General features: G+C 43.7%; 1 protein-coding gene across 2 annotated transcripts in view; it reads left to right on the top strand.

Annotated features, from left to right (window-relative positions):
- Positions 1-12679, top strand: part of Cmc1 (C-X9-C motif containing 1) — a 69012-nt gene extending 56333 nt beyond the window's left edge. For both annotated transcript variants that reach the window (XM_041676998.1, XM_041676999.1), the window contains 2 exons: positions 1039-1129; positions 12397-12679. In XM_041676998.1, coding sequence (XP_041532932.1) covers positions 1039-1129; positions 12397-12517 — 212 coding nt within the window. In that variant the 3' untranslated portion in view covers positions 12518-12679. The remainder of the gene's footprint in view (positions 1-1038; positions 1130-12396) is intronic.
- Positions 12680-12835: the final 156 nt, after the last annotated feature.

Consider the following 12835-nt stretch of genomic DNA (forward strand, 5'->3'; position numbering starts at 1 on the left):
GCTCAAAGGAAGAGGCAAACTTGATCATTTGTATTAAAGGAACTAAAAGCATTGAGACTGTACCCCTACAGCTTCTTTGTGAGACTGACATCATGTTTAACACCTGATGGGGGTAATGACTGACGACTTGACAGCAAAATAGTTACTGTACAGCATAGCCTGGAACTACTAGAAGCACAGTAGCCACCAAGTAGCAGAGCATTGGAGAGGACCGCTGTCAAAACTCAGGGCAAAGGGCACTGGCCTGTGGGGAGAGTAGGGTGCAAGCAGATGAGAGACAGAACAAGTGCCAGGCAGAGTGGCAGTGGCCTGGCTGTGGCTAGGGTGTGGCCCCAGAGACCACAGTGCAGTGTGATTCCTGCGTGGAAACGAAACAGAAACTTATTGTAATTTTTATGGTGTCTTAAGACTTGGTAATGAACGAGAGCCCTGTTACTAGCTATTCAGGCACATTGCAGGATTCTTCAGAAGGAGGAGGCTGTGGTGGTGTCAGAGGGAAGCCTTCAGCTCTGCCATGTGCTGAGAGGAAACATGGATGGACACCAGACACCCCGTCCTGGGAAGTCTTAACTCTTGTTGCTTATTTCCCTTGGAATATGCTCTTCCCATTAGAAATCCTCCATGGTCACTGTAGTCTGTGTGTCTTCAGGCAGCTTCCTGCCTTTATCTCACAGGTCCTCCTCTCACAACCTTTCTATAAAGTGAGCCGTGCTTGTAGTCAGCCCTTACTGGTGTCCATGTGTTATTGAGCATGGACTATGTACAGTCTGGATAATGGATTCTAAGGGAGAAACTCTGTTACAACTTTTGTTTGTTTGTTTTGGGTTTTTTTGAGACAGGGTTTCTCTGTGTTGCTTTGGAGCCAGTCTTGGAACTAGCACTTGTAGACCAGGCTGGCCTTGAACTCACAGAGATCCACCCACTTCTGCCTCCCAAGTGCTGGGATTAAAGGCATGCACCACCACCACCTAGCTGAAACTCTGTTAGAATTTTAAAGTCCTGTTAATGTAATGTCTTTTTTTTTTTTTTTAATTTCAGATTTTACCAGATGTTGCAAGGACTCTGGAGTCCTTATGGTGGTAAAATGCCGGAAAGAAAATTCTGCACTGAAAGACTGTCTAACTGCTTAGTAAGTAGTCACCTCAGTGCTTGTCGGCCAGAGAATGCCACGTAACTCATTGCCTGTTATACGTTCTGTGCCTCTACGTCAACATGTTACTGGTTATCCGAAGAGAGAAAAATATGGAGGAAGGAATTCTTTGGCTTTACATTTGTCAGAATTATATGTGTGACTTTCCACATGGCTTAGCAAATCCTCTTTCTACAACAGGTTTGTTTATAGAATTACTAAAGCCTGCTTTTTGTTCTTTTTGTTTCAACTCCTAGGGAAGGTAGGAAAGTTGGAAAAAATATGAAAGTTATAAAAGTAAATTTCAATTTTTGAAGCTTATCAAATTTAAAAGGTATATTATCATGTGTTTATGATGTGTGTGCATGCGTGTCACAGCATGTATGCAGATGTTAAAGGGCAGCTCTCAGGAATTGGTTCCTTCCCTCCTTCCACTGTGGGATCCAGGGATGGAACTCAGGCCATAGCACTATGCAGCCAGTACTTTCCCTTGCTGAGCCATTTCATCTGGCCTAATCAATTCTTTTTAAAGCAGCATTTTGATATCATAGTGATGAGTATGTCACAGTCATTCCCAAACTCTCTGGCTATGGGTTTTGAGATAGGGTCTGAATGTGTAGCTCTGGGCAGCCTGGATTTCCCTGTGGCCTTGAGCTTGGCCTGATCCCTTTGCTTTTCCCTTTTGAGGGCTGGGATTATACTAGGAGCTACCAGTCTCAGCTTAGTTCCTTAAGTCTTCAAATGAGTGTATGTGGATCTCAGCGTGGTGGGTACACGCCTGTGCTCTCAGCACTCAGGAGACCTCTGTGAGTTTAAGGACAGCCTGGTCTAAGTGAGTTACAGAACAGCGAGAGGGAGGGAGGGAGGGAGGGAGAGAGAGAGAGAGAGAGAGAGAGAGAGAGAGAGAAGCAAATTCCATTGAATACAGGTCCTTTTCTTTTTTATTTGTTTAAATATATATTTATTTTATGTATAATACTCTATCTGCATGTACATTTTTAAGCCAGAAGAGGGCATCAGATTCCACTATAGATAGTTGTGAGCCACCACGTACTTGCTGGTAATTGAACTCAGGACCTCTGGAAGATCAGTCAGTGCTCTTAACCACTGAGCCATCTCTCTAGCCCCCTTTTGTTTTCATCTCCATATGTGTTTAGTATATACATTATTGACAAATAATATCCCAAAATATTTTAGTAAGTTGTTAGTTGATGTTTAATTCTGGCAACCTTTTGTTCCCTCTGTTTTTCCAAGTGCAGCCCTTGAAACATAAAAGTAAGTGTGATGTGATACTTCTTAGGAGAGTAAACTATCAAAATGGCTGAATTATATAAGAAAGAGAAACTGGGGGAGAGGAAGGGAAGCCCAGTTCCTGGGATGGGGAACTTTAGGGTAGTGGTGCCTGAGAAGTGGGAAGAGCCACAGGTACTGAAGGAGACTTGTCCCAGGTCTGTTTGGGACCTGACAGAAGTGTTGTTAAGAGGCTCTCACGTGAGACTGTATGGTTATGGCTCCAGTAGGGTCTGCCCTGGCTGGAGTACTAAGGCCTCCAGAAAACAGGAGCACCTGCTAAACAGACCAGTCAGTCTCAGATGACTGCCTTTTTCCTGCAAGATGAGAGTGGAGAGACCTGCCCAGGGGTGTACAGACCACAGGAGGCTGGTGAAAGTAAGCAGCTCTCTTATCCTAAGCCCTTTAGTTTTGGAAGGGGCGCATACCTTTGCCTTGCTGCATCACACCCAGCAAAGTGTCTTGTTCTCTGCCTCCAAGCCACCCTGGTCCACAGGGACCCTGGGGATGGGAGAGAGACCGGTGATTCTTGAATCCTGATGTCCCGAATTCTTTTCCCACCAAAGTTCTTTGTGCTAGAACCATCTTTGTTTTACACTCCAGCTGGAGCCCTTAAGAAGCTCAAGACAGGGAAACCTTTGGTTTCCTCCTCCTCACAACACAACCTCACCTTGTCTTAGCTCAGCAGGCTTCACTGCTGTGCGTTGTCCTTGAGACTGACAGCGAGTCCTCCTGAGGTGACTGAAGGTCAGCCTACCAGATAACAAAGGCTCCAGTGGGTAAACAGCTCTTACCAAAACAGTTTGCAGGTTTGTGTTCTCCAGTGGGTCTAGGCAATCAGCCAGGATTCCAACCTGGGAGGTTCCTGGACTCATAGACTCATTGTCTGTGGAGGCTCAATTAATCTGCTGGTCATTGAAAGAAACTGGCTCTTCCTGTCTGTGTACAGGAAGCTGGTAAGCAGTGTTAGAGAAAGCTACAAACGTCTGCAGTCCTGGTGACAAGCGCACCACTGCTCTGTGTATTGGAGACACACACTAATGCTCAGCATTTAGTGCCTGAGCATTGAACCCTGGTTATGAGCCAGCTGGAATTTCTTCTATGAGCCTCAAATTTCCCTCGCCCTGGTGACTGCCAGTGCCAGTGTGTGCTTCCTGTGTGACCTTATAAAAGGCACCAGGGCCCTTCAGCGGGAGGAAAGGTGTTGGAGGAGTGGAGTGCAGACCACCCTGCAGTAGCGGTCACCTTCACGCAGTCTGCAGGTGATGCCCCCACGCACCGCAGCCGCCCTTACTAGACGTCCTCAGGTGACGTGAGGCAGTGTGCGTCAAGGCCCACTTTCCCCTTGGCCAGTTTTCACAGGTGAAGGCAGGACACCTGCAGAGCCTTGCAACCAGCCCAGAGTGTTCATGAGAACAAAAACTAAAGTTCTGCTTCCATCATGAATGTTTTACCTTGGCCAGGAAACCGTTCTTGTTCATGTCACACAGGACTTTAACAGTTGTCTGATCTCCCATGGTGCCCGTGCCCATTCAAGATATATTGGGGATATGGGAGGAGTCGGGGATGACCTTTGGACACATGATGCTTGGGCTCCACCGAGTGTCACTGCTCTCAGCTCTAGAGGAGGAACCATGTCTGATACCATTCCATCTTGTTTGGTCAGAAAAATCTTTTACACCTTCTCAGTCTAGAATATCTCATTTCCCCCCAAAAGTACAGTGAAAATTCCAGAGAGTAGAATATTATGATGCATGCTTGTAATCACTGCTAGTTCAAGGCTTATCTAGGCTACATAGTAAAATTCTGGGAGTGTGTGTGTGTGTGTGTGTGTGTGTGTGTGTGTGATGGGAGTGTTGTCCAAGAAGAATTTTAAAAACTCTATGTGGAAAGCCAGTCATGAAATCCATTTATTACAGAAATTACAAAATGGATATTTCCCTCAGGAGTCGTTTTGACTGCTACAAAACCACCCTGAGTGGTACGTAGGTAGCGCGGTGACAGGAAAGTGGAGAGGAAACAGGGTTGGAATAGCTGTGAGTGGTACGTAGGTAGCGCGGTGACAGGAAAGTGGAGAGGAAACAGGGTTGGAATAGCTGTGAGTGGTACGTAGGTAGCGCGGTGACAGGAAAGTGGAGAGGAAACAGGGTTGGAATAGCTGTGAGTGGTACGTAGGTAGCGCGGTGACAGGAAAGTGGAGAGGAAACAGGGTTGGAATAGCTGTGAGTGGTACGTAGGTAGCGCGGTGACAGGAAAGTGGAGAGGAAACAGGGTTGGGATAGCTGTTGCTTCTCCAGCAGTGAAACACTGCTGATGAAGACAAAACAACACAAGACCAAAATCTGGCCGCATCTTAGTTACGAGATTTGGGGTTTAGTAGTAGAGAAGTATTATGAATAGGTGAATGTCTTAAACTCTAAGTGTTCAAATTTGGAAATTGGTTTTTTTTTTTTTTTTTTTTTTTTTCGAGACAGGGTTTCTCTTTGGCTTTGGAGCCTGTCCTGGAACTAGCTCTGTAGACCAGGCTGGTCTCGAACTCACAGATTTGCCTGCCTCTGCCTCCCGAGTGCTGGGATTAAAGGCGTACGCCACCATCGCCCGGCTATATTTGAAATTTTTTTTTTTTTTTTTTTTTTTTCCGAGACAGGGTTTCTCTGTAGTTTTGGAGCCTGTCCTGAAACTAGCTCTGTAGATCAGGCTGGTCTCGAACTCACAGAGATCCGCCTGCCTCTGCCTCCCGAATGCTGGGATTAAAGGCGTGCGCCACCACCGCCTGGCTGAAAATTGTTAAATTGTATATATGTCTTCTAGTCTGGGTTTCCTAGGGGAACAGAACTGATAGAGTTATTCTGTAGAAAAGGGGTCTACTAAAGTGACTTAGAGGCTGCTAGTCCATCAATGGCTGTTTGTGACAGGAAGGCCAAGCATCAGTAGTTGTTCAGTCCCCGAGGCTGGCTGTCTCAGCTGGTCTTTGGTCTGTGTTGGATCCTAAAGAGGTATGTTCCACTGCCAGTGAAGGACAGCCTCTCCAGCAGGATAGAAGGACTCAGCAGGGAGAGTGAGGGCAAGCAGGTGAAAAGCAAAAGCTTCCTTCTACCATGTCTGTTTATGTAGGCTGCCACAGAAGGTGTAACCCCGACTTAGGACAGGTCTTCTGACCTCAAATGATCCAGTCAAGAACCCCCTTCACACACACAGGCAGGTGTGCCCAGCTGCTTGGGTTTTAGTTGATTTTAGATGTAGTCAAGTTGCCAACCAAGATTAGCATCACGAGTTCTCCCTTTGTCAACTTGACACACAGTCACATCCTTATATTTTCAGTTTCCGAATCAAACAAAACCCAGGTCTTCATGACAACATCACCATCCCACGTACAACAGTGAGTCTTTCTCCTCTCCCTTCCCACATGGACCGGCAGCCTTTACAAAGGTAACTGTTCACTGGGGAAAGGAAGTAATCAGACTTTCCAGGGTCTGTTGGATATAGGTTCTGAATTGACAGTGATTCTGGGAGACCCCAAGAAGCATTGTGGACTTATGGAGGGCAGGTGACTGATGGAGTTTTGGCTGATACCCAACTCACAGTAGGTGTAGTGATTTTCCAGCTCTAGGATGTATAACTGGGACAGATAAACTTAGAAGTTGGCAGAATTCTCACGGTGGTTCCGTAACTGTGGAGTGAGAGCTGCTGTGGTTGGAAAGGCCGAATGGAAACCATTTAGAGTTGCCTCTACCACATCCCTAGAAGAAGTGTCACCAGCAAAGACTTGAAAGGTGCAGGCAGTGCTTCCCACCACATCGCCCTTTAACTGGCCTGTACTAAAGACCGCTGGATAGTGGAGAATGAGACTTGGCTGAAAACATTTAATCAAGTAATGTCTTAGTTACTTTTCTGTTGTTGTGAAGAGTCACCATGACCATGGCAACTTACACAAGAAAACATTATAGTTTTAGAGGTGAGCTCATGACCTCCATGCCTGGGAGCGTAGAGTAGAGGCAGGCTTGGTGCTGGACAGTAGCTGAGAGCTTAAGTCTTATCTGAAAGTTGGAAGCAGAGAGACACACCACACCTGCCGTGGGCTTTTGAGGCTTCCAGGCCTGAGTGAGGCACCTCTTCCAAGGCCACACCCAGCCCTTCCCAAGAGAGTTCTATCAATGAGGGATCTAGCATTCAAACACAGGCACTTAAGGGCCATTCTCATTCATCCACCACAAGTATTAACTCCTATTGCAGCTGCTGTACCAGATGTGCTGTCCTTACTTGAGCAGATTGTACCACTTGGTACATGGTATGCAGCTGTTGATTTAGCAATGCCTTCTTCTTGATACCTGTTCATAGGGGTCAGCAGAAGCAATTTGGCAAAGGCAACATTATACCTTTATATATCTCAATGGTATATTAACTCTCCTGCCCTCTGTCATAGCTTACTTCGAAGGAATCTTGGTTTTCTGTCTCTAACACAAAATATCATACTGCTATACTATATTGATGACAATAATTATTGGACCAAGTAAACAGGAGATAGCAACCACTTTGGACTTGTTGGTAACCATATATACATCAGAGGATGGGAAATAAATCCAACCCAATTTAAGGGGCTTCCTCCTCAGTGAAATTCTTAGGAGTCCAGTGGTATGGAACATGTAGATTTTCATTCTGAGGTGAAGGATAAGTTATTGCACTTGGCTCCTCCCACCACCAGGACAGAAGCACAACATTTAGTGTGCCTTTCTGATTCTGGAGAGAGCACATTCTTCACTTGGGTGTGTTACTCTGGCCCATATACCAAGTGACTTGGAAAGCTGAGAGCTTCAAGTGAGGCCTCCAGGCTGTCGTGCAGGCTGCTCTACCACTTGAACCATATGATCCAGCAGACCTGATGGTACTTATTGTGGTAGTGGCAGATAGGGATACTGTTTGGAGACTTTTTTTTTTTATTTTTTTATATTTATTTATTTACTTATTATGTATACAATATTCTGTCTACATGTATGCCTGCAGGCCAGAAGAGGGCACAAGACCTTATTATAGATGGTTGTGAGCCACCATGTGGTTGCTGGGAATTGAACTCAGGACCTTTGGAAGAGCAGGCAATGCTCTTAACCACTGAGCCATCTCTCCAGCCCTTGTTTGGAGACTTTTGTCAGGCTCCTATAGGTGAACCACAGAAGAGACCTTTGGGATCTTGGAGCAAGTATCTACCATCATCTGAAGACAACTATTCTCCCTCTGAGAGTCAGCTCTTGGTCTGGTTTTGGGCCTTAGTGAAAGAAAACTGAGTATGTGGCAGTGGGTCACCAAGTTATCATGCAATCATGAGAGGGCAGCATTATCTGACCAACCAAAACTCAAAGTAGTATAAGCCCAGCAGCGCCCATTTGATTTGGCCCAAGTAGGTTTTGAAGGCACAAGCAAGTTTCATGAAGAATTTGCCCAAATGCCTGTGGTTTCTATCTCCATAATAATATGCATAACTTCTTGCTTCTAATTCAGTAATTAAAATAACATGTTTTTAATTGAACATAAAAACATGTTATGGTGGGGCAGCCCTAGAGCAGCAGAGTAGCAGGAGCTGTCTACACAGAGGACAGCCTGGGCTCAACAGGGTCAGTGAGAACTTAGCTAGCTCTGAGACCTGGGGCTGTCCTCACTGTGAGAAGAGACAGTTCTAGGAATGTTTGGGAAGCACTCTAAATCCATTGAGCAGGGTGCCTAGTGCTCCGTAGGCACTTGGTAAACATTAACCTTTCTGATCCACTCTGGTTTGATAGGTACTGTTTGTTACTGTTTGAATATCTTTCATTTCCTGCTCCCTAGATATAGGAAGCTCGGGGTCTAGTTTGTCATGAGGAGGGAGGGTGAAAACTGTTGCTGTTGGTTTTAGAAGAGAGAAAGCAACCAAAGAAGCAAAGGTGAATTTGATATTAGCTGAAGAAAACCACAAAGTATCGAAACTTTTCTTTGACATTAAGTCCCAGAATAAGTGCCCTTCTTTGTTAATTTCTATGGTGAGCATGCAACTGCAGCTCCCCTTTAGGGACACATTGAGATAATAGTGGTTTGTGCTCCTTTGTCTCTGCTTCTCATCTTCATTCTTCCCTATTCTGTGACCTACTTCTGAGTCCTCCAAAACTGCCGAAGACTAATATGCTCCTCATGGCCAAACAAGCAGCCCTTCTTCTTTCCTCAGCCTTCTGATAGTGAAGCTCTTTGGTTTCCCTGGCAGTGTTGTCTCGTTAGCCACTGTAGTTGGCCTTTCTTGTCAGATTTTCTCGTGGGGTCTGCCAGCTCCTAAATAATGACATGGAGACTTCTTATGAAAACTTGACATTTTGCTCAGACTTGTCCACAACTAACTTTTATAATTTAATTAACCTGTTTCTATTAATCTACATTTTGCCACATGGCTTTTTACTTGTTGGCATGGTTATATCTGAAGGCAACAGCCAAAGTCGTAAGGCCAGCGTAGCTGCTTGGCAGCGATCCAGCAGAGTGGAGCGGCACCACGCCGCCGTGCCACTTGGTTTTCCTCTCCACATGTTGGATATTTATACAATTTGAGGATATTAGATTGAAGGAAAATTTCTTATGAGTCATTTGTGCCTTCTCCCAGGAGTGCTGCTTCTAAGCTTCCAAAGGAAAGTCCTGAGCTACTACCCTTCCCAATTTAGGAAGATAACCTTATCTACTTGAAGGTCTTCCTTACCCTTGGAAGCCAGAGGTCTCTTTATAGAGATAAGAGATATTTCTGAAACATCTATCCTTGTACTTAACTGAGGAACACCAAAGCAGAGATATTGGGCGCTTCAAAGAAATCTCACACTGGCTCAGAACTGAGAGCTAGACAGTTATTTATTTGTGGGGAAAACTTACAAATCAGGATTCTCTGCTTGAACGGTGGATGGAGATGAGATCCAACCAAGAAAAACAGGAATCAGGGGTAAGGAGAGAAGGTGCTGGATGCCCTTCAGTATCCAGGTAAATAGTCTATGAGGCCACGCCCCAGTAGGTGGGCAAACCTTCCTGTAGCAGGAATAAGATAATCAAAGTAAACTTTAAAATGTCAACAGGATTGGATGGGCTGGAGGAGCTGGCCACAGATCAGATTGCAGGCCTCTTCCTACTGTACACTCAGGTGATTATGTGGTACATATAGCAACAAAGTTACCTCTGCCCACACAGAAATTTATATTGATGGGCAAAGAATGGTGTGGATAAAAAGATGAGGTGTCAGAACTTCCCGTTTTAGAAAAATTAGCTTGTGCAGAGCCACTGTGGTGTTTTATGACCAAGGAACAAAAGATTTCCATGATTCACGTAAATAAATTCTATAAAGATATAAAATGTAGACACTGTATTATGCCAGAAATTGAATATTAACTGTAGCAGCTTTGGCCTGATGAGTTTTCTTGGGCACTCTGGCTACTTAGAGTTGATAAACAGCTCGGGACATGGCAAACTGCCCAGGCAGGCTTGAAGATTTTCTGTCTATTGTCCTTAAAGCCCTAAAAGCTGACAGTCTGAGAATGGGCTGTCATATGCCTCGAGAAACTTAAAAGTTGTGTTACGGGGTTGATGAGTAAAAATGATTGTAAAAGATAATTTTTTTCTGTCATGGCTCATCAGTGATGACTAAACTTATGACTCCAGTGTGCAAGAGGAAACCAAAAATGATATGATCTGTATTTTGGAACACATGAATCTCTCCAGGCTTACTAAATTCTGTATAAAGAGGCACTCTTGCTGCTACTCAGTCAGGCTACAGGATTCTCTCAACAATCATGCCTGGCTCACTCCCCCCCCCTCCCCCCCGCACCTAGATTCATCCCTTGTTCTTTTCTCTGCCCAGAAGTCCTACCTAACCTCTCCTGCCTAGCTATTGGCCATTCAGCTTTTTATAGTGCAAACAAATATCATGCAACATTTCCTCCTTTTTGTGTAAAAAACTCTTAACACAGTAAAATTATATATGCAGTAATAACAATTATCAAATAATGATTACATTCATAATGTCTAGTTCATTTGTATTTGGCGATTCAGAGAAATTACTCTTTTACCTATCCTATCTTAGTGAGTTCAAAGTTTTATACCTAAACCACTTTCTAGCCGGGCGGTGGTGGTGCACGCCTTTAATCCCAGCACTCGGGAGGCAGAGGCAGGCGGATCTCTGTGAGTTTGAGACCAGCCTGGCTCCAAAACCACAGAGAAACCCTGTCTCGAAAAACCAAAAAAAAAAAAAAAAAACCAAACCACTTTCTATCATAACTTGTATTGCTTACCTAAAAATACCTTTTTAGACCTTAAAACAGTTTCTTAAATAACTTAAACTCTTATGTCTCTCATTCTTATAAACTTTACATCTTTTATAAGTTTCTTTTTTGACTTTAGTAACAAAGAAAATGATATAACTGTCTTAAGTCTTCAACACTATCAGAGACTCAAGAAGGATATAGTATTACTTGAGTAAACAGGAAGTGTAGAGCAAAAACTTCCAGAACTCTAGAAATAACAGAGACAGCTTCTGCCTAGACAGTCACCCAAGGTTACTCTGTAACGTTGGGGCATCCATCTTAGGTCTGCAGGCCTAGAATATCTGACAGACTGTGAAACAGGAATTTTAAAGGACTGTACTACTTTGTCTTAGCAAAGTTCAGCAGTTGCTTTCTTTTGTGTCCTGCTTGTCCAGTTTGGACAGTATATTGTCAGTAATTGAGGCAAGGGCAGTTCTTGACCTAGTTTTGCTACAAAGGAAGCAAAGTCCATATGGAGGTTCTTCAATGCCCTCCATCCTTTTTTTTGAAGTAAATTGGTGCTGCAAGGAGCAGGCATGTCTCAATGTCATGAATAGCCTTTATGTTATTAAAACACTTTTAATGGCATGTTCTGTGGGTTTCTGAAGTTCTGAAAACCAATTTTATATCTAAAATATATCTCTGATGGACCTTGATGGGAAGAGACAACACTCAGTCTCATTCTGAGATTCCTGGAGGCAGGATCACCATTTCAGATTGAGGTAGAGGTAAGAGCCAGTGGCTGTTTTGCTTTTCTGACCTTCACGTTGAACCCAAATATATCTCTTGGTTTTTATTAATCATGCTTCAGGTTTTATCCCGTTGCATCCCTACATGTAGCTCTTCCTTTGGGCTAGTGTAGGCCTTCATCATTTCTTGCTTGAATACTATTAGCAATCCAACTTTAAAAAACTTGCTGCCCCTTTCAGCCTATCTGCCACAAATTGCCAGCCATTCAATACCTCTATTTGCACAGTTATTCTATTGCTTTTGGGATGGATTGTTATAAATTGGCAGAAGTGGTCCATTATATTTAGGTCCCTGTGCACTGTTCCTTGGGTTCTTTCTGCTGTGTGCATCATTCACTGTGAGAGTACCTTGTACATGTCACTCTGCCCTCACATATGCTTTTCAACATGCCCTTTTGTTGGGTTTCTGTGGCCTTGCAAACTCAAGTTTGTTTTGCTGACACCTCTGCTTCCTTGTGTTTCCATGGCCATCTTTGCACTTTTTATATCTGTTAGGCCATGGGCTCCCAGAATGTAGCATCATTCGTTGTTCTGTTCTGTGATAAGACTAAACTCAAAGCCGGGCGGTGGTGGCGCACGCCTTTAATCCCAGCACTCGGGAGGCAGAGGCAGGCGGATCTCTGTGAGTTCGAGACCAACCTGGTCTACAAGAGCTAGTTCCAGGACAGGCTCCAAAACCACAGAGAAACCCTGTCTCAAAAAACCAAAAAAAAAAAAAAAAAAAAGACTAAACTCAAGACTTTGTATTACTATATGCTTTAATTACAAATTTTTAAAAATCTTTAATTCTATTTTTCTTACTAGTTTATTAATGTTTATTGTGTCTTGGTGACTATTATTGAAAGTCAACTTCTCAAGACTGATTCTCATGAATAATTTAATGTTACTAATGCTTATATTGTATCTATTTTGAAATACTTTAATTTACTCCTTGTAGCTATAATGATCCAGCCTTCTATGAAGAATGCAAACTGGAATACCTCAAGGAAAGGGAAGAATTCAGAAAAACCGGAGTTCCTACCAAGAAGAGGCTACAGAAGCTTCCCACAAGCATGTAGGCAAATAGTGAGTCAGGAAGCCACTTGCAATATAACCCAAAAATAATGGACTGAAAAAAATGTTTGCTCACCTAATCATGAACTACCGATTCTTTTGTATGAAATAAAATTCTTTATTTCAGAGTTCTAGTTTATTAAATATGGGATAGGAGGAAAACTAAATGGAATGTTTTCTGTTTTTTTGTCGTTGTGTTTAAGTTCTTCCACAACTCTGACTGTAGGCACAGAGCTGATGGTCTCAGAATTCCGTAAGTACATTACCTTCTTCCGATCATGCAGGCTGAAGCCTAGCATAGGATAAGAGCCATCAACTCTGCT

Source organism: Microtus oregoni, unplaced genomic scaffold, assembly GCF_018167655.1.
Source record: "Microtus oregoni isolate MIOR12 unplaced genomic scaffold, Mior012 000028F_ref0000031, whole genome shotgun sequence".
NCBI lineage: Eukaryota > Metazoa > Chordata > Mammalia > Rodentia > Cricetidae > Microtus > Microtus oregoni.